This window comes from Pan paniscus, chromosome 3 (genome assembly GCF_029289425.2).
Source record: "Pan paniscus chromosome 3, NHGRI_mPanPan1-v2.0_pri, whole genome shotgun sequence".
NCBI classification, from domain to species: Eukaryota; Metazoa; Chordata; class Mammalia; order Primates; family Hominidae; genus Pan; species Pan paniscus.
In genome coordinates, this window is record NC_073252.2 from 87,011,397 (window position 1) to 87,037,270 (window position 25,874).

Here is a 25,874-nt window from a genome sequence, read left to right on the forward strand (position 1 = left end):
CAGCCCCTGCCAACCTCTTGACCACAACTTCCCGAGACCTTGAACCAGAACTGCCCAGGTAAACCACACTTGAATTCTCGACCCACAGAAACTGTGAGAGAAGATACATGTTTACTGATTCAAGCCACTAAATTTTGGAGTCATTGTTATACAGAAATACATTAACAGATACACTAGGGCACAAAAAGGGTAAGTAACTTGGCCATACTAATGCAGAGAGCAAATGGCAAACCGAGATTTGAAATCTATTGGAATGGAGCCAAAGCCTATGCTCTAAGGCACATGCTATAAGCACTTTCTTCAAAATGGAGATTATACTGCCAATATCACATTAGAGCTGGTGCTAAGATTAAAACAGATTATATAAGTAAAATATCTACTAGGTATTAAACTAAGCAATAAGTAGTCACCTAATGGCACCCATTGCTGTCATCAGTCACTCGAACAAGTATATTCTTAAAAAGGATCAATATTAAACACAAAAAACACCTCAGTATCATTTTTTCCACAGCATTTCATTTATTTTAAACTTTTTCCTTACTTCTAAATTCACTAGACATTAAGGATTTCCGAGACAGAAACAAATCAATGCTATAATAATTTATATCCCAGAGACTATCTAATTAACATCCCACTGCAGGCTTTTTTACTGTTTTTCACTCAAACATTTATCAAATTTAATAAAATTTAAAAAGCACAGTGTTATGGACTAAATTTTGTCCAAAATTCACAGATTGACGCCCTAGCCCCCAATGTGCCCACAGTGGAAGACAGCACCTTTAAGGAGGCAAGGAAGGTTAAATGAGGCCACAAGGGTTGGCTCCTGATCAAATAGGGCTGGTGTCCCTATAAGAAGAGAAAGAGATATCAGGAGTACTCCAGCACAGACAAAAGGCTACGTGAGGACACAGCAAGAAAGTGACGACATCTGCAAGGAAAGAAAAGAGCCCTCACCAGAAACTACTGCCAGCACCTTGATCTTGGACTTCCAGCCACCAGAACTGTGAGAAAATAAGTTTCTGTTGTTTTAGCCACCCAGTCTGTATTATTCTGTTATGGTGGCCCTAGCTGATTAATACAAGCAGTATAAAATAAAAAGGCTAGGCTTTGGAGCCAGGCAGATCCCAACTCTGCACAATCTACCTGCTTGTTCTTTGGCAAGTAACTTGCCCTCACTGAGCTGAGCTTCACTTTCTTTATCTATGAAATATTTGTAGGAATAGCTGTAATGGAGATAAAAACACAAACACAAGTAAAGCACCTAGGCAAAATCTTGACCCAAAACAGGCACTTAAATTGTGATTAAAGAAATATATAAAATTAGCTTATCGTTATCTATTTATATCTACAATATTGTCCAAACATAATTGATGCTCAGAATTATAAACACTGATGAGTCTACAAAGATGACTATGAAATGCACATCTTTAGTCTTAATCCCTCTCATAAGCACTAACCTTCATTTTACTCATCCATTTAAAATGAACTCCTCGTCACGGCCCCCAAATAATCTTCCTTTGTTAACTTCCATTAGGTTTATTAAAGGATCAACTGTCAAGATGTCACATCAGGATCTTTCCCCTTTCTTTAAAAAAAAAAAAAACACGATCTCTGAGACAGATATTTAATAAAGTCTCCACCACGAAATCATCAGATCCTACTGTGAAATTAAATTAATTAAAACTAAAAGCTGTTGGAACTTTAAATTATTTGAACCTTAAGAGAAATGAGAATATGTGGCCTGAGTCACGTAGCATGCAGTTGCAACTTCTGCTTCTCTGATTATAGATTAACTGTCCTCTGTATTCTTGTACTGTAGATGATTAGGAAAGACCCAAAGGTACCAGAGATAAGACTCCCTTCAACGCCATTACCTCTCCTTACAGAATGTTAAAGCAGTCTTCCTTGGGCTGTAACAAGCTATAATCAATCAAATTGCTATAATGTATGTGCTATGAGCTATGCAAGGTTAGAAAAAACCAGATCCACACATGTATGTGTCTTTCCACAATGCCAGGCTTTTATTAATGTTATTCCAATCACAAAAGCCATGAGCTACATGGAATTCCCAAGAGGGCAATTTTCCTTAGTACTTCCTGTTAATTTGGTAGTCAGAGTTGTGGGGACACAGGCTCAAACCACTTCACAACTCAGTCAATATTGCAAACCACATATAATAGTAAACTTCAGCAATATATAAATAATGTTAAACATTCCACAACAAAGTAACATTTAATATCAAGAGGAAGAAGAGACAGGAGAAAAGGGTTGACAAACCAGTCCAGGGAGAGTGAAGAAGACCAAAAGAGTCCTAGTCTGGGTTGAGCGGTCTGTTGGTCTCGCAAGGAAGAGTATTTTAGGTGGCAGAACCTTCTGCAACAGATGCCAAGCTCTTAATCATGAGTAACTACAAAACAGTGACAGTTAAGACGGCCCTTTTGAGCTACTGAAGACCTAATCTTTTATAGTCAGAGTCCTCTGGTGAGAACTGGTAGGAACTGGTGCCTGTTTGTGTCCATATCTGGTTGGACACAGTCTTTATTTTTTATTTGTTTATTAAGCAAAGGATCTTATCCTTGTCGGCAGTGTGCCCTGTGAAATATAAAATAAGAGTCTTTTTCTAAGATGGAGATAGTTATGTCAGGGGTCCTCTATACAGTATGTACTGACCTTGTATGGAAAAATTTGTAACCCTGCTAAACTACTCTGCCTCTGCCTATATAAGTAAAACTTTAACCTCTCTACTTTGAACCTCTGTCCCCATTCCTTTGGAGTCTGTGTTTCCCGAGTGGTTATCCCCAGGCTTTGTACCGAATAAACTCTAAACTTAATCATATTTTCTGAATTTCATCATTTAAGGTTGACACTACCAAGTGTAACAGACAGCACCTAAGCCTTTGGGCTAAGTCCCAAATTTGCCTGGAGGTAGGGAAAGAGCATTAGGCAGCCACAGAAAGTTCCTAGAAAGTTGAAGACTGTCTCTTCCTTTCAGGACAAAAGATCAGGTCTGAGGAGCTGAAGCACTTTAAAATGTAAAGGTGCTACCCTGTGTACAGATAGAAAAGAAAAGATTTGAATAACTGAAGACAAAGGAACAGTAGTTGCCTCTGGCCTTATCTAAACACTAAGTTTGCAGGGATCTTTCCCTGGTGCTACTACAACTCACTTCACAAATTTCTTCCTCATTATTAGTATGTATTCACAACCATCTGATAAACTGGCCCTCTGCCATCATGTGGTTCTGTGGACCCCATCAAAGTTACAGACACCAGGGTCAGGCCACCAGACTACCCCTTCCTAACACAGTTTCTCAGGTCATCTCAAAACCTCTGACTTTTCTTACCCTCATTATCTTTTCTTTTTTTTTCTGAGATGGAGTCTTGCTCTGTTGCCCAGGCTGGAGTGCAGTGGTGTGATCTCGGTTCACTGCAACCTCCACCTCCTGGCTCAAGCGATTCTCCTGCCTCAGCCTTCTGAGTAGCTGGGATTACAGGCACCTGCCACCACGCCTGGCTAATTTTTGTATTTTTAGTAGAGACAGGGTTTCCTCATGTTGGCCAGGCTGCCCTCAAACTCCTGACCTCAGGTGATCCTCCCATCTTGGCCTCCCAAAATGCTGGGATTACAGGTGTAAGCCACCATGCCTGGCCATCCTCATTATCTTAATAATTACCAGCTACGATGTTCTCTTCATGTTTTCTGTCTGTCTCTGGTAACCTTCCTGTAAAATCCCATGATGAGTTTCTTTTTGGAATGATGACAAAGAAAGTATTGGCACTGGATAGTGGTGATGGTTGCACAACACTGAGATTATACTTGATGTCACTGAATTGTACTTAAAAATGGTTAAAATGGTAAATGCTATGTTACGTATATATTTACAACAATTTAAAAATTTTTCATTGCCCACTATTTATCTGATACAGATGGTTATAGGACTATGACCTAGATTTCTGTTAGCCTTCTAGATGTTCTCTCTGCCTGTAGCATCTTCCCATCTAACCATCTTACACAGCACTGCCTAACACTGCTTCTATTATGTGAGATCTTTCTTAAACATTTTATTATTTATATATAAATATTAATTTAACACTAATATTCAAGACCCTATACCACCTAACCTCAACCTACTTTTTCAATGGTATCTTTTGCTAATCTCTTCTAGCTACAGATAGCTCTGTCAGATAATTCTGTCTTACCGTGTTTTTGCTCATGTCCTTAACTTACTTAAAAGATTTTCCTCTCCATACAAGTTAATGTTGTCTCCAATCTTATTTTTCCCACAAAGTGTTTTCTGACCACCATAATCCAGGCTGGTTTTCTTCCCTCCTTGTTAGTTACCACTGACTGGATGTTTTTATTGTTCATTTAAAGCACTATTGTAGAATATATACAACATATCTTCTACTTCCTCAATTAAATCACACACTCCTTAAAATCAAGATGTTTAATTTTTCATTTCTTTGTATTACTCAGTATCTATTTAGAAGTTACTAAAAAAAATACTGATGGATGATCTAATTCCAAGTCATCAAATAACAATAAAAATACTCAACTATGATCTAGAACTACTTACATTTATATTAGAGAAGAATTTTCCACAGGAAACAGTCAATTAAAAATATTTCTAGTTAATCCTAAATTAAATGAATCCTCTTCTGCAATCTTTTTATGGCTTACAATTCACACCTATTTCCAAAACACACATGAGATTACAAAAATAAAAAGTACATATACTACTGCCCTACCAACATAAGGATAAAAGATCAAAAGGCATGGAATACACCAAGCTGAGATAATCATACTATAAACCTTGATTAAGGAAGATGAGTTGCTGCAGTCAGAGAGAAGCCTAACATGGCAATAGGAAAGGATGATCACTGAAGGTCCCTTCGAGTGTGCCTCTTAAATATAAATTGTCTAAACCTCTGAGAGGTATTGTGAGGCCTCTGAAAGAAGTGAAAGGTTCTGGAAGAAATCAAATAGAGAAAGAAGTCTTTGATAAAAATCTGTCATGCAGGTATACTGATTTGCTAACTAAAACCCATACAATCTCAGAGCTTCAGACATCAGACACATCCAAAGTGGATAATTTGTTATAGAAATGAATGAATTTAAATAGTTTTCTCCCATGGAGGGCCACTGTTCATCTACAAGATGTTAAGGGTCAGGGATGCTTACAGACATCCAGACTGTTCTCACTGGCAGTTTGGTTTAGCCTAAATGTCTGAAAAAATACTTAGGGCTCCAGAACTCCATCCTATAAAGCATGGAAGAGAGGACTTTGATCTGAAAAATTTTAAGCATATTCAACTATGAAATCACTTGCTGTTTACACAGGATATAATTCAAAGGCCTACAACAACATTAAAAAAAAAAAGAAATGTAGCATTGACTTGTGACAGAATACCAAGAAAACAATTTAATCTGTTATTATGAGGATGGATTTATGAAAGCAGGGTAGTCACCCCTGAGGAAATTACATCAAAACAACTTTATCACATATTGATGTATAGTAGAAAGGGTGGGAGATGAGAATACTGTTTACTGGCAAGCGCAGCATCTGCTTTTAATGGGCATTAAAAGCAAACCCATTCAACTATGTGTAAAGAGTTTTACCATCCCCGGCTTCAGGGTGCTCAGTTGCAACGTCCACCCTGTACTGTAAGGGTACCTCACACAGGATAAACCAACAAGAAACACAGTAATCCTTCCTATCTTTCATCTGAAATATGAAAGAAGGAAGTTTATTTTATAGAGACAATAAAAAATATATATATAACACAGTATATATATATAAAACACAGTATATACATATAACACAGTATATATATATATATAATATATAAAACACAGTAACCCTTTTTACCTATCTTCTATCTGAATTATGAAAGAATAAGTTTATTTTATAGAGGCTATATTGTCTGATGCCTAATGCATACATTATTCCCTCTATTTGGCAGCTTACATAACTAGTAGTTGCTCAATTACAGTCATGCACTGCACAATGATGTTTTGGTCACTGAGGGACTACATATATGACTATGGTCCTATAAGATTATAATGGAGCTGAAAAATTCCTATTGCCCAGTGATGTCATAGCCATCATAACGTCCTACTGCAACATATTACTTATGTGTTTGTGGTGATGCTGGTGTAAACAAACCTACTGGCTTCCAGTCCTATAAAAGTATAGCATACACAATTACATTCGGTACATAATACTTGATAACAATAATAAATGACTATGTTACTGGTTTATGTAGTTACTATACAGCAAGTATAGCGACATTTCATTCAAGGTCATTTTGTTCTAATGCTGATGAGAAAAAAATAATCAATTCCCAGCCAGAGCCACTGTCTATGTAGAGTTTGTGCCTTCTCCCCAGGTCTGCATGAGTTTTCTCTGGGTACAAAGATGGGCATGACCGGTTAATCGGCATGTCTAAATGTTCCCAGTCTGAGTGAGTGTGGGCATGGGGGTGAGTACACCCTGTGGTGCAATAGTGTCCTGCTCAGGGTTGACTCCCTCCTTGTGCCTGAGCTGCTGGAGTAGGTTCCAGCCACTCACGACCCTGAATTGGAAAAGGCAGGTTAGAAAATGAATGAATGAATACAAATGATTGTAAAATAAAAATTCGTAGACAGTAATCCTACAGATGCATGACAATAAATGATGCAATAGGAACGCACTCAGTAAGCCTACCATATTTGCCATTGATTTTGAACTATGTGGTGGGAAGAGGTGCTGGTGACAACTTTTACTTCACAAATACCTATTCCTTGATTTAACCCATTACCACTATGACAGCCATCACTCACTATTTACCAAAAACTGGGGAAATAATTCTTATTTTTTAAAAAGTATTTCTTAAATGTAAGTGTACCTCACATTTATTTCAATGTTTAATAACAGAAGTGTTCTGGGTCTTCAATTAGAAGTTTGGTGATGTTTTTGTAACCAGAATCATGCCATCAGAACTTAACTATTGTGGGAAGTCAGGGACCCTGAATGGAGGGACCGGTTGAAGCCATGGCAGAAGAATATAAATTGTGAAGATTTCATGGACATTTATTAGTTCTCCAAATTAATACTTTTATAATTTCTTACACCTGTCTTTACTGCAATCTCTGAACATAAATTGTGAAGATTTCGTGTACATTTATCACTTCCCCAATCAATATTCTTGTGATTTCCTATGCCTGTCTTACTTTAATCTCTTAATCCTGTCATCTTCATAAGCTGAGGATGTATGTCGCCTCAGGACCCTGCGATGACTGCGTTAACTGCACAAATTGTTTAAACAATATGAAATCTGGGCACCTTGAAAAAAGAACAGGATAACAGCAATGTTCAGGGAACAAGGGAGATAACCATTAGGTCTGGCTGCCTGAGAGCTGGGCAGAACAGAGCCATATTTGTCTTCTTTCGAAAGCAATAGGAGAAATATCGCTGAATTCTTTTTCTCAGCAAGGAACAGCCCTGAGAAAGAGAATGCATTCCTAGGGGGTGGTCTCTAAAATGGCCGCTCTGGGAATATCTGTCTTTTACGGTTGAAGATAAGGGATGAAATAAGCCCTGGTCTCCTGTAGCGCTCCCAGGCCTATTAGGACGAGGAAATTTTGGTCAGACTGGTTGTCTGCTCTCAAACCCTGTCTCCTGATAAGATGTTACCAACGACAATGTGTGCCTGAAACTTCATTAGCAATTTTAATTTCACCCTGGTCCTGTGATCTTACCCTGCCTCCATTTGCCTTGTAATATTTTATTACCTGGTGAAGCATGTGATCTCTGTGACCCACACCCTATTTGTACACTCCCTCCCCCTTTTGAAAATCACAAATAAAAACTTGCTGGTTTTGCGGCTTGCGGGGGCATCACGGAACCTGCCAACATGTGATGTCTCCCCCGGACACCCAGCTTTAAAATTTCTCTCTTTGTACTCTTTCCCTTTATTTCTCAGACTGGCTGACACTTAGGAAAAATAGAAAAGGACTCATGTTGAATTATCGGGGGCGGGTTACCCCGATACTTAACTTTTGTTTGTATTAATCTGCCTGTGATAAAATTTATTTCCTGATATATCATTTTACTTAAAGTTGCAGTTTCCAAGAAATTATCAACAACATTAAGTGAAAACTTACTATACTATACATTTTATTATTTTAGAATGTACCCATTCTATTTATACATATATGTATAAAGTGCATTTTAGAGTGTACTCATTCTATTTATATGTATGAAGTTTATATATATATAAAGTTAACTGTAACACAGACTCAGATACACATATACATATATACGTGTATGTTAACTGCAACACAGACTCAGATATACATATACATATATATGTGTATGTTAACTATAACAGACTTAGATACACATATACATACATATATACATGTGTATGTTAACTATAACACAGACTCATACACATATACATACATACATATACACATGTGTATGTTAACTGTAACACAGACTCAGATACACATATACATATACAAACATATATATACACACACACGTGTATGTTAACTGTAACACAGACTCAGGCAGGTACTACGGGAGGTATTCCGTAAGAAGGCATTGCTATTGTAGGAGATGGCAGTTCCACGAGTGTTACTGTTCCTGAAGACTTTCCATTGGAACAAGATATGGAGGTGGAAGGTAGTAATATTGATGATTCTGACTCTGTAGGCCTAGACTCACATCTGTGCTTATGCCTTAGTTTAAAAAAAAAAACAACACAATTTTACAAAGTAAAAAAGGAAAAAAGAAAATTTTAAAAATAGAAAAATATTAAAATTACATGACGAAAACAATTTGTAGAGCTATGCAAGGTATTTGTATTTTAAGCTAAGTGTTATTTTAAAAGAATCAAAATGTTTTTAAAAGTTAAAAAGTTATAAAGTAAAAAAGTTACAGTAAGCTAAGGTCTATTACTGAAGACAAAACAAATTTTTAAATAAATTTAGTTTAGCTTAAGTGTACAAGACTTATAAAGCCTACAGTGGTGCAGTAATCTCCTAGGCCTTCATATTCACTCAGCACTCACTCACTGACTCACCCAGAGCAACTTCTAGTCCTGCAAGCTCCATTCATGGTAAATGCCCTATACAGGTGTACCATTTAAAAAATCTTTTATACTATATTTTTACGTACCTTTTCTGTTTTCTTTTTTATTGTTATTTCTTTTGAGACAGGGTTTCACTCTGTCACTTAGGCTGGAGTGCAGTGCTATGATTATGGCTCACTGCAGCCTCAACTTTCTAGGCTCAAGTGATCCTCCCACCTCAGCCTCTTGAGTAGCTGGGACTACAGGTGCATGCCTCCACGCCCTGCTAATTTCTTAATTTTCTGTAGAGATGCGGTTTTGCCATGTCACCCAGGCTGATCTCAAACTCCTGGGCTCCAGCAATCTGCCCACCTCAGCTCCCAAAAGTGCTGGGTTACAGGCATAAGCCACAGGCCAGGCCTACTGTACCTTTTCAATTTTTAGATATGTTGAGATACACAAGTGTTTTCTACTGCGTTACAACTGCCTACAGTATTCAGTACAGTAACATGCTGTATAGGTTTGTTGCCTAAAAGCAACCGGCTATGCCATATAGCCTACATGTGTAGTAGGCTATACAATCTAGGCTTGTGTAAGTATACTGTATGATGTTCACACAACAATGAAATCACCTAATAATGTATTTTTCAGAAAGTATTTATGTCATTGATGCTTAACTGTAATTTTTTTTACTGAATGACTCAAATCTAACCAGAGATTTTAAGAGAATGGAAGAATAATACCAACATAGCAAAAATTTAACCTCTCTTCCCATTCAAAATTTGTTACCTGTGCATAACCTCACATAACCTAAAGGCTGACTATACAATCAGTCTTGCTTTTAGAATGATACTGCTTGCTTTTATGACACCTATCAACTTTCTGATGACTGAGGAATCATGTCATAAAGAATACGGCGACTCACAAAGACCTAAATGATTACAAAATATTTCTATAAATAGTAATAAAAATAATAAAACAGTACATTCTCGTATCAAATGAAAACTATTCTGGAAATGTGATAAAACCCTTTGAAATTTATAGGATTTTTGAGTACTAAGAATACTTAATAATACAGAATACTATAGAATAATATTAAGAATACTAAAGATATCTGACTACCAAATATTTTGCATTAAGCATAAAATATTCGTCAACTCCTGTAGACATTATTTTACAATAATTTTCCAAACTTTATCTCAAAACTTCCCTTCCCTATGGATAAAATATTCCTTGTAAAAAGGATTTAATGTTTCCAAATAGGAGGAACTGTCACCTTTATGAAGGAATGGTTATCTTCATACATATCGTGAAAAAGTTCATAAAGTTTCCAATTAGCAAGCCTCGAACATGTCACTCACTGACATACAAAGCTTAAAAGCACCGTTGACAACCAGAACAAACTGTTCTGCAAATTTGCTTTCATATTTTATCACTATTTTCAATAAAATATAATATTTAATAATTCAATGATTTTATGCCTTTTCAAAAAATAAAATCATTTTTTTCAAAAATGAAGTAGCTAAGATTACAAAAAATAATAGGTTTGAAAATAGGTAAAACTTCTGGGATTTTTCCTGTTGCATCATTGTTAAGGACTGAATTGTGTTCCCTCCAAAATTCATATGTTGAAGCTCTAACCTCCATACCTCAGAATGTGATTGTATTTGGGGCCTTTAAAGAGGTAATTAAGGTTAAATTAGATTATAATGGGGTTCCGTAATCCTAGGACTAGTGTCCTTATAAGAAGAGGAAGAGACATCAGGAGAGTGCACACAGAGGAAAGGCCACGTGCGGACACAGTGAGAAGGCAGCCATCTGCACACCGAAGAGAGAGGCCTCAGGAGAAACCAACACTGCTGGCACCTTGATCTTGGACTTGCAGCCTCCAGGACTGTGAGAAATAAATTTCTCTCGTTTAGGCTTGTAACATCCAGTCTGTGGTATTTTGTTAGGGCAGATGTAGCAAATTAATACAATTTGGGGTTGAGGCCTCAAAGATAAAAATAAAGGTTGTGATGGGCCCACCCATTCTAAGCAAAAATGCTAGATGAGCTATATAGAACTTATTAAGGTGAGGCCAAACCCAGGTCTGGAGGCCTTGGGCCATCAACAGGCCACAAAGATATTTAAGCAGGAAATTCAGTGTTAAAATTTGAAGTTAAAAATTAGAGAGTGAGGATTTCTTTGAAGGGAGAGAGTTGCTAGAGAAATATAATGCTTCCTCTAACTTTCCCAAGCCAAGTGAGGGTCATCAGATTATCACTTGGGTAGTTTGAAGAGTCTAAAACTCGTCAAAGAGTCTAACACAGACAGTCTGGCTATGGGTGCCCTGGGTGGCAGCACAAGAAGGCAGGGCTCTGCCTTGTGACTGACCTCCATTTCAAGAATGTGGCAAAGATGTGTTTCCTGAGGACTGCCCAGGTACTCTGAAGAAAGAAATAAGACATGAGTAATCTTCCAAAAGGATTGCCTGGAGGTCACCATGGGAGGCCAGGGGCTGCAGAGAAGTGAGAAGAGGCCAGGGCAGGAGGCATTGCTGATGTGAGGGCCTGGGGGAGCTACAGACAGGTCTCCTTCCCTAGGGGATGGCAAGTGGAGGTAGTTAGTGTCCTCTTCTGATACAACCACACAACTTTTAACTAATATTTCAAAATCGTCTTTCATGGGGTAAAATATTTCTGGTACTTTCTTACTTGTCCTATCTGGCCTTCTCACTTATCCTGTTCTTTAGCATACTGCATGTGAATAGGTACACCACTGCTGTAAAGGAATGTGGCTTTAGGTAACACCCTTAATCTGGCAACGAATACTTTTGGAAATATATTTTCTTCTTTCTTCTCTAATTTGGGAAAAATAATAAAATAAATGGTTTTAAGGGTAAACCATTTTTCTTACAGCACTTAGGAGGGAGAACTCAATAATGACTATGCCTATAATTATTACACTTAAAAAGCGAGTTCCTGGCCAGGTGCAGTGGTTCATGCCTGTAATCCCAGCTCTTGGGGAAGCCGAGATGGGTGGATCACCTGAGGTCAGGAGTTTGAGACCAGCCTGGCCAACATGGTGAAACCCCAACTCTACTAAAAATACAAAAGTTAGCCGGGCATGGTGGCGGGTGCCTGTAATCCCAGCTACTCAGGAGGCTGAGGTAGAAGAATTGCTTGAACCCAGGAGGCAGAAGTTGCAGTGAGCCAAGATTGTGCCACTGCACTCCAGCCTGGGTGACAAAAGTGAAACTACATTTCAAAAAAAAAACAAAAAAAAAAAGCAAGTTCTTTCATATGAAATCACTTAATACTACAATCAAAAATCAATTTTTACCTCAGGAAATGAACAAAATTATTTTAGGACTCAATCTTGCTTAGGAGAAAAAGCAAGTACACCAGTGAGCTTTCAGTCTCAAAGGTCATGCAACCACAATTTAATGAATATTTCCTTTATTGTTCTCTAATGTTTTCTAAATTATTCTTGATCTCACTCCTTTTATGACAGTCATTAGTCAGAAAAACATGTCTTTGGCCCAAAAGCATCAGGGATTTTCAACATTACGTTACTGAAGTAGTCACATGTTAATGGTATCAGAAATTTCATTTAATAACGGTATTTCATAATCAGTCTAATATGATTTTACATAGGGGATGAGGGCCTGGAGTAAAATAACAAGGTGGTGGTTATGGAAAGACCACAAATATTTAAAAACTTTTTAAATTTTAAATATTTAGTATGTTTACTAAAAATAAAACTGGGTTTTTTTTTCTGCCCTTTTTTTTTTTTTTTGTAGAGATGGGGGTCTTGCTTGGTTGCCCACGGTGGTCTTCAACTCCTGGCTTCAAGCAATCTTTCTACCTCAGCCTCCCAAAGTGTTGGGATTATAGGTGTGGGCCACCGTGCCCAGCCTAGTAAAGTTGTTTTAACTCCTAAAAGGATTTATTGTACTAACCCTGAAAGAGTTGAATGAATCGAGGCTGCAACGCTGAGGTGATCAGACTGTCAGGCAGCTCCCTCAGAAACAGCTTCAACAGACTGGCTGCTGAGCAGACATCACCGTCCTTCCCGAGCTCCACGGGCACTCCACTCTCGAACTTCAGTCGAAGTTGTTCCACCACCTTCACGTTACCATTCACCCTAAAAAGACCTTCTTGGGTAAGTCCTGGAAGAGCAAAGTAGGCACAGAAAATAAATAGGTTTCTCACAGATATGAAATGTAAAGAATGATAACAACACAAAGAAAGAAATCTCAGCATATGATTCTCTCAACACTGTAATTATCAATCATTGTGTAATTTTCACATTTTGTAAAACTTTCCTTAGAATAATAAATGTTCATATCCACTGCATGTCAACTAAAAAGATCATATATGATTGGTATAAAACCCAGCTTCTAAAAATAAGGCTATGGCATATATAAACATAGAGCAAAACAGAGTACACAAAGAAATTTCATTTATATAATCTTCTAGAGCACATAAAAACTTACTCAGGGTTCTAACAGCAGCTTAACACTTCATGAACAACTACTTTTTAAATGACATGTATTTAAGAAACTTTTAAACTCTATGTAATTACCTGTGTAATAGTTTAAGAAATAAGGGGTAGTTTTTCAGTTATCACTAAATTCAAAATATAAGACTCTAGGAAACTATAAAGTGGTATAAGACAAGATCCTTGCCTTCAGTCAGTTGATGGGGGATATCAGTGTCAGCTGAGGTTATCAGAGAAGGCCTCCTGGAGGAGGTAAACTTAACCTTTGGCTAAAGCAACACAGAGGGGCTGGAGCTGTTACGCTGTGAAACCAATGAAGCTTGAGCTTCAGGGCCCCTCATTTTCTTGGGCCCTTTACAAGCTCTGTCCCTAATCCTGTATTCTTAATATCATATTCTTTTTCTTAAAGAAGTCTCAGAAGATTAGGCATCTGGACTCACAAAACCTTGATCTACCCCTGACAAAGATAAACAAAAATATGAATTGAGAAGTAGACATAGGAAAACATAAAGAAAGGTAGGCAGAGGACAATGTGGGGTGCCTAGGTCAAAGAATGATGGGATAATAAAATGGAGAAACAGGAAAGGGTCTGTGACAAGTTAAAGAGTGAAGGCCTTATCACTGGAGCAATAAGTGAGGAAAAAGACAAAATATAATCAGGGTTTTAGGAAGATTTAGCTAGCTAAGAAGTAGAGTATGGAGAGGACTTGCCTTATGGAAACTATCTTCTATTTTAAGGTAGTAAACTGAGATTATGGTGGAAAAGAAGTGAAAAACAAAGAATAAAGATGATTTGGTAACTTGGTTCAAAAGGGAGAGGGAAAGGGTTGAAAGGTAACCTTAAAGTTTTGAAAAGTAGGAATACAGGAAAAAAAAAAAAAACACTGTAAAAGATAAGATTAGGGGGTAGGGATAGGAGAGTAGCTGGTTTACGGCAGAAGATAATGATTTCCAGCTTAGTGTGCTACACACCATGTAAGTGAATGTGTCAGGCAGTAGAGGACTTTGAAAGTGTAAGAAACAATCTTTCTAAGAAAGAGCAGGCCAGGATTTAACGTGACATTCTTGAGAGTCTAATGGTGAATGTTAGCAATGACATAATGACATTGAAGCCTATCAGGATTTTTTAGAGGGGAGGTGATAATTTATATCAGCCTTTGCTTCTTTCCCTTAACTGGTAATTGTATTGCTCTTTTTAAAGCAAAAGAGGAAGCTAATTTTATTTTATTTTATAATCTAATAAAATACTTTTAACTTCTTTAATTCAACAAACATGTAATAAGTGCCTGACATTATCTTAGGTAATAAAAAAAAATCAATCGTGAGAAAAAAAATTCAACACTATCATTACCCTCATGGACTTTGAAGTCTGGTGAGATGTTTGTGTTCTTCCACGTATACATATTATTTGGCTGTGAAGAAAATCAATATCAAAAGTTGATATGAATTTTAGTTCCAATTCTGAAAAAAATTGTGACACTAGGGATGATATTAAAAGTATTTAACAATGACTAGGACCAGGGCACCACCTAAATGGAAGAGATACCAGTTGGTCTGTGTGGCAGACAGCTTCTAAAATAGTTCCCATGATCCCCACTTCTCGTACCACACCCATTATAATCCCCTCTACTTGAGTGTGGGCCGGACCTAGTGACTTGCTTCTAACAACAGAATACAGCAAATGTGATGTCATGTCATATTTTAAGATTAAGTTATAAAAGACTGACAATCCATCATGCTTCTCTCTCTTTCTCTCTCTCTCCCCCTCTCTCTGTCTGATGTACTTTATTAGCTACTGGCCACGGGCAAACAACTAAAGGTGGTCTCCGGCCAACGACCAGTGAATAACTGAAAACCCTCAGGTCAACAGCTCACAAGTAACAGAATCCTGCCAACAACCACATGAATGAGCTTGGGAGGGAATTTTTCCCCTGTTGAGTCCTGATATGACTGAAGCCTTGGCTGACACCATGATCACGGCCTTGTAACTCTAAGACAGAGGACACAACTAAGATGTATCTGGATTCCTGGCCCACAGAAACTATGAGATAATGATAAATACTATTGTTTTAATCTATTATGTTTTGGGGTAATTTGTTATGCAGCAAATGGGTAACGAATACGATACGCCTTTCCCTTAAGTTCTGTGGAATATCAGGTTCTATTGGGAGATGCCAGCTTAATCATTTAAAGCTTTCAAGGTCTGTCTCCTCTACTATACAAAAGTTTATCTTTAGCTTCAGAAACTTATCCAAACATCAAGCAGCTAGCATCCAACACAAAGGCATTCCGTCCCTGGTCAAAGCTGAAATCCTGAAAATTTAGAGTTTTGTTTCCTGTTCCTATATTTACCCAGCTGCTTAACCTAACCTTGCCTTCTGTTTTTGGCCTAGCAAATGCCCCTTAGATCTGATTTCACATGATGTTGTTTTTTTTTTTCTTTTTAGCTTTGACCTTAGTCTTTCTTTTCCAACAAGGTTTTTTTGAACCTTCCCCCAAATAAATATACTTCCAGCAATTTCAGAAAAAACTACCCAGCTCCAAGAACTGTCTTGTGGTCCTCAAGCCTCCTGATTCCACTGGACCAAACTAGCAGTCATATAAGGTACAAATAGAAGTGACTGAATTTAATGCTCCTCAATAATATTTTCCTGTCTCTGTCCCATTTATCTGAACAACTCTTTTCCCTCAAGAATATCTCCCACCCACAACTCTTATGATAATTCGTGATGTTCAACTAGGGAAAGTTTATAATCTTGGGCATGAATATATCACATTCTGAGAAGAAGAATCCATACAGTTTTTTAAAGCCTCTTATGAGGCTAGAATATAGCCAGTACCCACATGAGGCTTACCAGACCATATAACCTTTAAATTTTCCTACTCTAAAATTGTAGAAAGTTATGACTGTAACAAAAATATTCAGAAAAGGGGGATATTTGGATGACTTCATGAAGCAGAGTTACTCTCATACATTTCAGAGCTCCTATTATATTTGATTTTAGGCTATGTGCTAATTATCACAAAACAGCAACTTAATAGTGGTTTAGAAATGAAGAAAAAATTATATAAGCTAATGTCTACATCACTGAAAGATACTTTTCTGTACAACTGAAATATTTCTTTCAAAATAGTATGAATATTAAAAACAGAATATGCCATTAGAAACAATATGCCAGAAGTCACAAATTGCCTAACAGCACACTTTGGCCAAGGAAGTAGTATGACAATAAGTAAGCACATTCTGACACCTGGTGGTGACTTGAGACTCTACACTGTGGGTTAAAACAGCATAACCTATAGTATCTTCATGCTAAACTAAGAGAAAGAAGCCGTTAACATTGTCAGCAAGAAAAAGAGTTTAAAGACTGTATGTTTTATAAGTTATAATGTATATACCTTTAAATGAAAATATCCAAAATCTGCTTAAAGGGCTTGATATAGGCCTTTCTGTCTTAAAAATTCCTTTACAATAATAGTTTACCCTCATGCCAAATTGTTAAATTGCATTTACGTGAAACAATAATAAAGCAGAACCAAAATAGCAACCTATGATTGAATTACATGAACGGTCACCCCTATAGTCCCATTCTCATGCCTGACACAGTGCTTACTGTGTATCACAGGTGTACAGTAAATGTTTGTTGATCTGAAAAAACTGCAAAGTAATTAAATAAAACAAATTGAAGTATTATGCCCTCAAACTTTATACTACCCTTCAAACTTACACAATTTCTTTGGTTTATTAACATGATAGTTTCAAACACAAGAAGGGGCTTGTGTTTGTCTACGTAGTAATTAACTACATAGCCTTTCAAAATACAGGTGCCAGGCCTACCCGAGCTTGCCCCAAAGTCAAGATTCTGATTCAGTAGATATGAGGTGTGGGCAATGCATGTGTATTAGGAAGATTCCACTAGTGATTCTATTTCACATCCCTCATTAAGAGCGACTGATTTAACTTAATAAAATGTTTAGTTTGCATTACCTGAATACACCCTGTTAAAGTATAACTAACAGTATGCTAAGGAGGGGCAGAAGAAAATCAATCCCTAATTTAAATTTTGTCAAAATTTTCATATGTTGATGGTGTGAGTGTAAATTGTTTCAGCTCTGATAGAGTTCATTACACATGCACATATCCTCTGACCATCCAGGAGTTCACTTCCAGGAAGGTAGTCTATGCACACACTCGTATGTGCTTGAAATGCCATATGCTAAAGGTTAACCATGGAATCATTGTTTGTAAACAACAGAAGACTGGAAACAATCCATTTGCCCATCAGTATGGGACTGCTTAAAGACATGATATATACATATGGTAGAACAGTGTGCAGAGGAAAAGAAAATAATTAAAAATGAGTAAAGCTCTTTATGCAATATGGAACAATCTCCAAAATACACTGATATTTAAAAGATTCAGAACAGTGTGCAATATTTGTGATAAAAGGGAAAAAAGAACACACAGACGCATACTTATATATACACGAAACATCTTAAGAAGATACCAGAAACAGGTATAGCAATACTGTTTTAGAGAGAGAAAACAAAGGTCAGGAGACACTTTGGAGGGATAGACTTTTCACCATATACTCTCCTATATTTTTAACCACATAATTTTATTAACTATTCAAAAAATATTAAAATTTTTAAAAATCAAAAATGTAAAATTTTTTACACAACAAAAGTATGATCAAGAGACTATTATCCAATGAATGCTGAGAGAAAGAACATTGATTATGCCATAACCAAAATACTATTTTAGGTACCCATAGTTGGACATCTAAATGAACCATACAACCCTACTTAACAGATGAAATGAAAGATCTAAAAATCCATTTGTATCTAACTCAGTGGGATACACAGCCTTACTCAAAACCAAGTATGTAAATAAATCCTGTTAAAGCTGGTTGTAAATCCTGGCTTCAAGATTTTGTAGGCCAAACTTCCATCTTCCTGTCATGCTATGTGTAACACTGTTTGTGTTTAACTGTTTGAAGCATTTGAATAAATCCAGAGCTGTTTTCTAAGAATCTGGCCTTTTTACAATTTATCTTCCTTTAATAAGGAGAAAAATTCTACAGAGTAAGAACAGAAACCTGGCTCTTCAGTTTTCAGAAAAAAAAATATAATTTTGTCATAAAGAACTGCCTGAGAGTGGGTAATTTATAAAAGAAAGAGGTTTAACTGACTCACAGCTCAGCATGGCTGGGGAGGCCTCAGGAAACTTACAATCATGGCAGAAGGCAAAGGGAAAGCGAGGCACCTTCTTCACAAGGCAGCAGGAAGAAGAAGTGCTGAGCGAACAGGGAAGAGCCCCTTATGAAACCATCAGATCTCTTGAGAACTCATTCACTATCAGAGAACAGCCTGGGGAAACCACCCCCATGATTCAATTACCTCCACTTGGTCTCTCCCTTGACACGTGGGGATTGGGGGATTATAATTCAAGATAAGATCTGGGTGGGGACACAAAGCCTAACCGTATCAGTCATCTACATGCCTAGTAACCAGAGCAGATAGATGTTTTTTCAATTAACATCTAACCATCAGCAGAATGAATAATCTGCCATAGAGTCCCTGTCAAAAGTTGATAGGAACATGTGATGAGTGCTTCTCACTCATTTCCAATAAATGATTCTTATCAGAAAGGGAGAAGAGACTTGTAATCCTGGAAAGATATGGCCTGAAACAAATTACTCAAATTACAGTAGACCCACCTTACCCGCAGGGGATATGTTCCAAGACTGCCAGTGGATGCCTGAAACCTTGGATAGTACCAAACCCTATATATACTGTTTTTTCTCCTATACATACATATCTATGACAAAGTTTAATTTAAAAAGTAGGCATAGTAAGAGATTAACAACAATAACTAATAATAAAACAGAATAGAGCCAGGTGCAATGGCTCACATCTATAATCGAAGCTACTTAAGAGGCTGAGGTGTAAGGATTGTTTGAAGCCAGGAGTTCAAACCAGCCTGGACAACATGGCGAGACCTGCCTCTAAAAAAATTTTTTTTAATTAGCAGGTTACAGTGGCACATGCCTGTATAATGCCAGCTACTCAGAAGGCTGTGGTGGGAAGATTATTTGAACCATGGAATATGAGGCTGCAGTGAGTTATGATCACATCATGGCATTCCATCCTGGACAACAGAGCAAGACTCTGTCCCTTTAAAAAAAAAAAAAAAAAAAAAAGCAATACAATAGAAAAAATGGGAGAGATTTGTTCTTACCATAGATTTTAGCAACCTCAGCATACAATTTTTTTTCTTCCTTTATTAAGTCGAGAACTCACCTTTTCAATTAGAAGAAGCACTTCATGGCTTCCCTTTGGCATATCCGAATTGCCAGCATTATTATTCTTGCGCTTTGGGGCCATTATTAAGTAAAATAAGAGTCACCTGAACACAAGCACTGTAATACCACAATGATCAATCTGCAAATTGAGGCCACTGCTAAGTGACTAATAGGAAGGTGGCATATACACATGGATACACTGGACAAGGGGAGGATTCAGGTCCCAAGCGGCAGGATGGCTGGAGATCTCATCATGCTATTGAGAAGGCTACACCATTTAAAACTGATGAATTGTTGGCCGGGTGCAGTGGCTTAGGCCTGGAATCCCAGCACTTTGGGAGGCCAAGGCAGGCAGATCACCTGAGGTCAGGAGTTCAAGACCAACCTGGCCAACATGGTGAAATCCTATCTCTACTAATAATACAAAAAAAAAAAAAAATAGCTGGGTGTGCACCTGTAATCCCTGCTACTTGGGAGGCTGAGGCAGGAGAATTGCTTGAACCCGGGAGGTAGAGGTTGCAGTGAGCCAAGATTACGCCATTGCACTACAGCCTGGGCTACAAAAGCTAACCTCCGTCTCAAAAAAAAAAAAAAGCCCCCCAAAACTGATGAATTGTTTATTTCTAAAATTCTCCAGTTAGTATTTTTGGACCATGATTGGTCACAGGTAAGAGTGAAACCTTAGAAAACCAAACCATGCATAAGGGTGGGGGGGATTACTGTACAGAATATTTTTGAAGCCTCAAGTTTTACATTTAAAAATCCCTTCATGGCTGAGCATCATGGCTCATGCCTATAATCCCAACACTTTGGGAGGCTGAGGTGGGAGAATCTCTTGAGCCCAGGAGTTCAGAACCGGCTGGGGCAACATTGGGAGAACCTGTCTCTACAAATAAAAAAAAAAATTAAAAAATCAGGCAGTGTGGTGGAACACACCTGTGGTCCCAGCTACTCGTGAGGCTAAGAAAGGAAGATCACTTGAGCCCTGAAGTATGAGATTACAGTGAGCTATGATCATATCACTGCACTCTGGCCTGGGTAACAGAGCAAGACCCTATCTCTTAAAAAAAGATGTAGGCACATGTATACATATGTAACTAACCTGCACAATGTGCACATGTACCCTAAAACTTAAAGTATAATAAAAAAAAATGTAGGGAATATGGAAGCATTCTCTCAACTTATCCAGATTTGTGATTTATTTTAAACGAAATCATCAAAAAGCTGTGGGCTTCACAGCTCTCAATAACTAAATGAGATATAATTTATCTTTTTACTGTATAATGTACTATATTATTCTCCAAATGTTTTACATGCTTTATTTTATCATTCCAAAAATAAGTGAAACCACCCCCCACCACTCCGCATAGTAAGCTTTACATCTTAGTTTTTTGGTGTCTCTCCTAAGTGTATGAGGATAGTCAAGGCATTGAATAAGTTCATGATTGACCTCAGGTAAAAGAGATACCCAAAAACGTGTTTGATTACATTAAAAATTATTGACTATCAGTTGGAATTTAATTAATCTAGCAAACTGACTATTAATATTACAACAGTGTATTTCAGCATTTAAAACTAGGAAACATTCCAAACTAGAAATCTCTATAATTAAAGTGATTGCTCTATGGTTAATCAAATTAGTACTGTCAAGATCATGTTAAGCAGTAATGCCCTTTTTTAAATGAAAAGTATATTACACAATAACTTAATATTCTAATGAAGGTGCTTTAGAGGATAGCCTAATCATACATTATGAAATAATTCACACAAATAATTTGTTTATGCAAGGGACTGTGAAAATGAACAGACTAAAGCATGACTTAACTCACCATGCTGCGTCAAATATTCCACTATATTCCACACTACTGCTGGAATGCCATTCTCGGTGAGCCCCTGCCGTTCAAGTTCTTGGAGACTGACTCCAAATAACTTCTGATAGGTAAAATCCTTCTGTTCATTTAATGGCACTGCCACTATCTTTTTCATGTCTTCTTTCAGCCGAACCGCTGCTTTACTTTGCTTAAAGGAGCGTAAGAAAAAAGAGCAGTCAGTCATATTTACCACAGGAGGTTGCATGGTTACAACAGAAACACCTGAATTAAAATGTGTTTGAAGATGAATAGTTGTGGTCTTATTTTTACTTCAACTCAAATCAAAATCTCTAACATCTCTCACATGTTGCTCAGATATAATGGTTAAAAGGAGTGAAAAGTAATGAAAAACCTAAAGCCACAAATGAAGTGTGCAGCTAAGAGAGGGAGCAATACACTGCCGTATCTAAGATATATTACTACAGTAACCAAGGGGTGTGACTCAGCACTACCTGGTTAACAGGAAAATAAAACATTTATAAGAACAGTGAAACGCCAGGCAGATCCTGAATCAATGAGATGTTTCTAAAGACAAAAATTTGTCTCAGTGTCATTTTAAGGTAGTTTTAATTTAAAGTGTCAGAAAAAAAAATTACAATGACCATTCTTCATGTATAATGACCATTATAGTTCTCTGATTTGATTACATCTGTAAATATCTCAGTAATCTTCTGGAACATAATATCAACTCAGTTCTTACTGAGGTTCAAAATGCCCTCAAATCTTTGAAACAACAACATTTAGGTAGTTGCAATTTTAAATTTTTCAACAAGATTGTATTATATATATTATAAATAAAAATGCAACTTAGATTCAATTACCTCAAGTTAATAACATAATGAAAAATTCATAAGAGTTTGTTTCTTCCTTGTAATAAAAATCTGCATCCAAGCAAAGAGGAATTTTTTAAGCATGTGTCTTATATAAATGTTATTATATATGTTAATAAATCCAAACACTGAAAAGAGAGATGGCAAAATGCGAATGGTCTTATTTGGGGGCAGAGGCAGTAAAATTGGAGGAAACTTCCACTTTCTGAGAATGAATGTAGCAGCTTACCAATGTGGAAATACTATTAAATGCTTAAATCACCAACATTTAGTCACCAAAGAATCCTAAGAGTAGAAACATTATGTTCAATCTAGAGTTGAGGCAGCAAAAACCAGAGTTGTTATTTGGTAAAAGTCAGAGAACTAGTAAGAGACAGTTTCATCTTGCTCTAGGTCCATGTTCCTCTCCTTAATTTATAATAGATTTATATTAATGTTATAGTGCAGTTATGTACAATTATAGTGACAAACTTATAAATGCTATATGTGACATAAGACAATTACAAGTTAATTCTACAATCTTTGAGTAGGATACTTGTAATCTCAATTTGATTTTAAATTGTGTAATCTACAGAATCAGGTCAGCTTTTACTAACATATCTGCATCTTTTGTAGGTCATATTTGAAAGCCATATTTCTCTAGTGAAATTTCAGCCAATGTAAAGGTACAATACAGATTTAGTATCTATTAATATTATAAATAAGTCATGGGGTAGCTACTATGGAGTAGTATAGCAGTATGGGCAAAACCCATGATCTCTGTTACCAAGGAAATTATGATTTTGTTAATTAAGTCAAACTTGTAACAGTTAATAATTTCTTTTTCTTGTAGGTTTATAAATGTATCAATCTCCTTCAACTGAATCCATGGGAAGTTTCAACCAGGTATATCTGGTGAGCAAGCAGCTAAAAAATAACCAGTAATAACAAAACTTAAAAAAAAATTTCAAGTGTAGCATTAAAAACAGCTGACAGTGAAGTTAAATTATATAAATTTTATCTTATTTTATCTGCTTACACAGAGAATACAGCATAGTGGTTTAGAGCATAGACTATGGAACAAGACTGGATTGAATCCCATTCTGACTCTTATTAGCTATAACCTTGCACAAGTCATATAACCTCTGTGTACCTCAATTTCCTCATCTATAAAATGGGAATACCAAGAGTTTGTATGTCATAGAAATGTACAAGGTAGAAATGAGTTCATTTACATAAAGGAGTAAGAACAGTGCCTGGCATACTCATTGAGTACTGATTGTCATAATCCCTTTCCTTCTCCTCCTCTTTCTTCTAGGAATTATTATTCTGATTTCTTCTTAAAGTAATGGAAAGCTAATTAATCATTCCTGTGGTAAATATCTCTATAAAAGTTACTTTTTTTAAAAGGGAAACATGGTTGAGACACATTTCATTGCTGAATATTCTGATGACCTAATTACTATTCTCCATACATCTCTAATTTTCTAAAATCTCTAAGTATGACCTTTGAATGAAGATAAAATAACTTTATATGTACTTATCACAATTCCTTGATTTATTCCTAGAAATCCACGAGGTTTTCTTAGAAATTCTGTCTATATTTGAGTTTAAAACCTTGAATTAGGGCCAGGCATGGTGGCTCACACCTGTAATCCCAGCACTTTGGGAGGCCGAGGTGGGAGGATCATGAGGTCAGGAGATCGAGACCATCCTGGCCAAAATGGTGAAACCCCATCTCTACTAAAAATACAAAAAATAAAAATAAAATAAATAAAACAAAATTAGCCGGACATGGTGGTGGGCACCTGTAGTCCCAGCAACTCAGGAGGCTGAGGCAGGAGAATGGTGTGAACCTGGGAGGCGGAGCTTGCAGTGAGCCGAGATCGCGCCACTGCACTCCAGCCTGGGCAACAGAGCGAGACTCCGTCTCAAAAAAAAAAAAAAGTTACTAATTAAGGTATTCTGAGTCTACCTTAACTGTTTAAACTTTTGTTTGCATATAAATTCCCATGCATCACTTGAGTGTGAAGACTGGACTATCTGGAGCATATTCATGGGTGTGTGTGTGTGTTTGTGTGTGTATAAAAACAATATAGGTTCCCACATAACAAAGACAACCAGAGAACCTTAAGGTTTTACTGTTAGAATAATCCTTAGGGGCCTTCTAATTCTTACACTATCACCTTAGTAGTAAGAAAATCAGGACCTAAAAAGTTGTGGTTTCAGTCAAAAAGGGCTGTGCCTAGAGTCCAGATCTCCTGAGTTTTATACCAGTATACTTTTTTATAATTAAGTACTGGTGACCTTGTTGATGCCTTTATTTTTGTTGGAAAATAGTTAGGATAATTAACAAAATACACTGATTGTAGTAAATATTTATTGTGGTTTGGGGACACTTAGTCTCCACTTGTCCTTTTTCCAAATAACAAATCCAGACTGTGTTTTGAGGAATGACTGCATGTTCACTGTGAACAGCTTTGATAACAATACTACTCAAAATGATTGCCTTGCCTCTAGGAAAGACAGGGCTCAGTCTCTCCACCAGCTGAATCAGATCCCTTCTCTGGGAAACCACTGAAGCTTGAGTGGCTTATCATAAAGACAGAAAATGGGTACTACTCTAGTGCTCTAACAAGATGGGTGACAGCATTTGCCACCTGCATCACTGCAGCTGATATGGTCCTTGATCTACTCTTTCTGACATTGTTCATTCTTCCACTATTCATTCCATTTGGTAAGCTGCTCCAGTAACTTTCCAGTAAAGTTTCTTTATTCTGAAATTAGCCAGAACTCATTTCTGTTCTGTAACAACACACACACACACACACACACACACACACACTCTCTCTCTCTAATTGATTAAAATACCTAGAAAAAAATTAAAATTATCAGAGAAAATAGAAAATTAAAGTTTTAAAAGATAAGAAAAAATCAAAATGATAATGACAGTGAACTTTTATGGAGTCTTTAGTGTCTATGCCAGTCAGGGCTGCCAATACTTCAAACGGCTTCACTCATTAAATCCTATAAAAAAGAAACTCTAGGAAGGAAGATACTTTTGTGATTCCCACTTCACAAAAGGCACAGAGATGCCGGTAAAGTGCTCCAGTTCGCATAAGAAAGTGGTGCAACCAGGAGTCACACTCAGGCAAGCAAGCTGACTCCAGGAGCCACAGTCTTAACACTGTCTCCAAATAGATAGTGGTGAGAATAAAAAACACATGCTATAAAGATAAGTGCACTTGCTAGAAATGAGAAACAAATTCCATATTCTTGTAGCAGAGAAAAATAGTTATTTACATGTTTCATGGTCTCTTTAATACAAAGTAAGGTATGTTCAGA

At 37.0% G+C, this 25,874-nt stretch overlaps 1 protein-coding gene across 9 annotated transcripts in view; it reads right to left on the reverse strand.

Moving 5' to 3' along the window:
* The window catches only part of FAM13A (family with sequence similarity 13 member A), a 384,547-nt gene that overhangs the window by 281,578 nt on the left and 77,095 nt on the right, over window positions 1–25,874 (reverse strand). For 5 of the 9 annotated variants that reach the window (XM_024928670.4, XM_063603571.1, XM_063603572.1 and 2 more), the window contains 2 exons: window positions 21,679–21,868; window positions 13,003–13,212 (listed from right to left, as the gene is read on the reverse strand). In XM_024928670.4, coding sequence (XP_024784438.2) covers window positions 13,003–13,212; window positions 21,679–21,835 — 367 coding nt within the window. In that variant the 5' untranslated portion in view covers window positions 21,836–21,868. Of the gene's footprint in view, window positions 1–1,457; window positions 5,659–13,002; window positions 13,213–14,895; window positions 14,957–21,678; window positions 21,869–25,874 lie in introns of those variants that run through there. The other 4 variants (XM_008963670.4, XM_055111622.2, XM_034958913.3 and 1 more) reach the window with 4 other exon arrangements.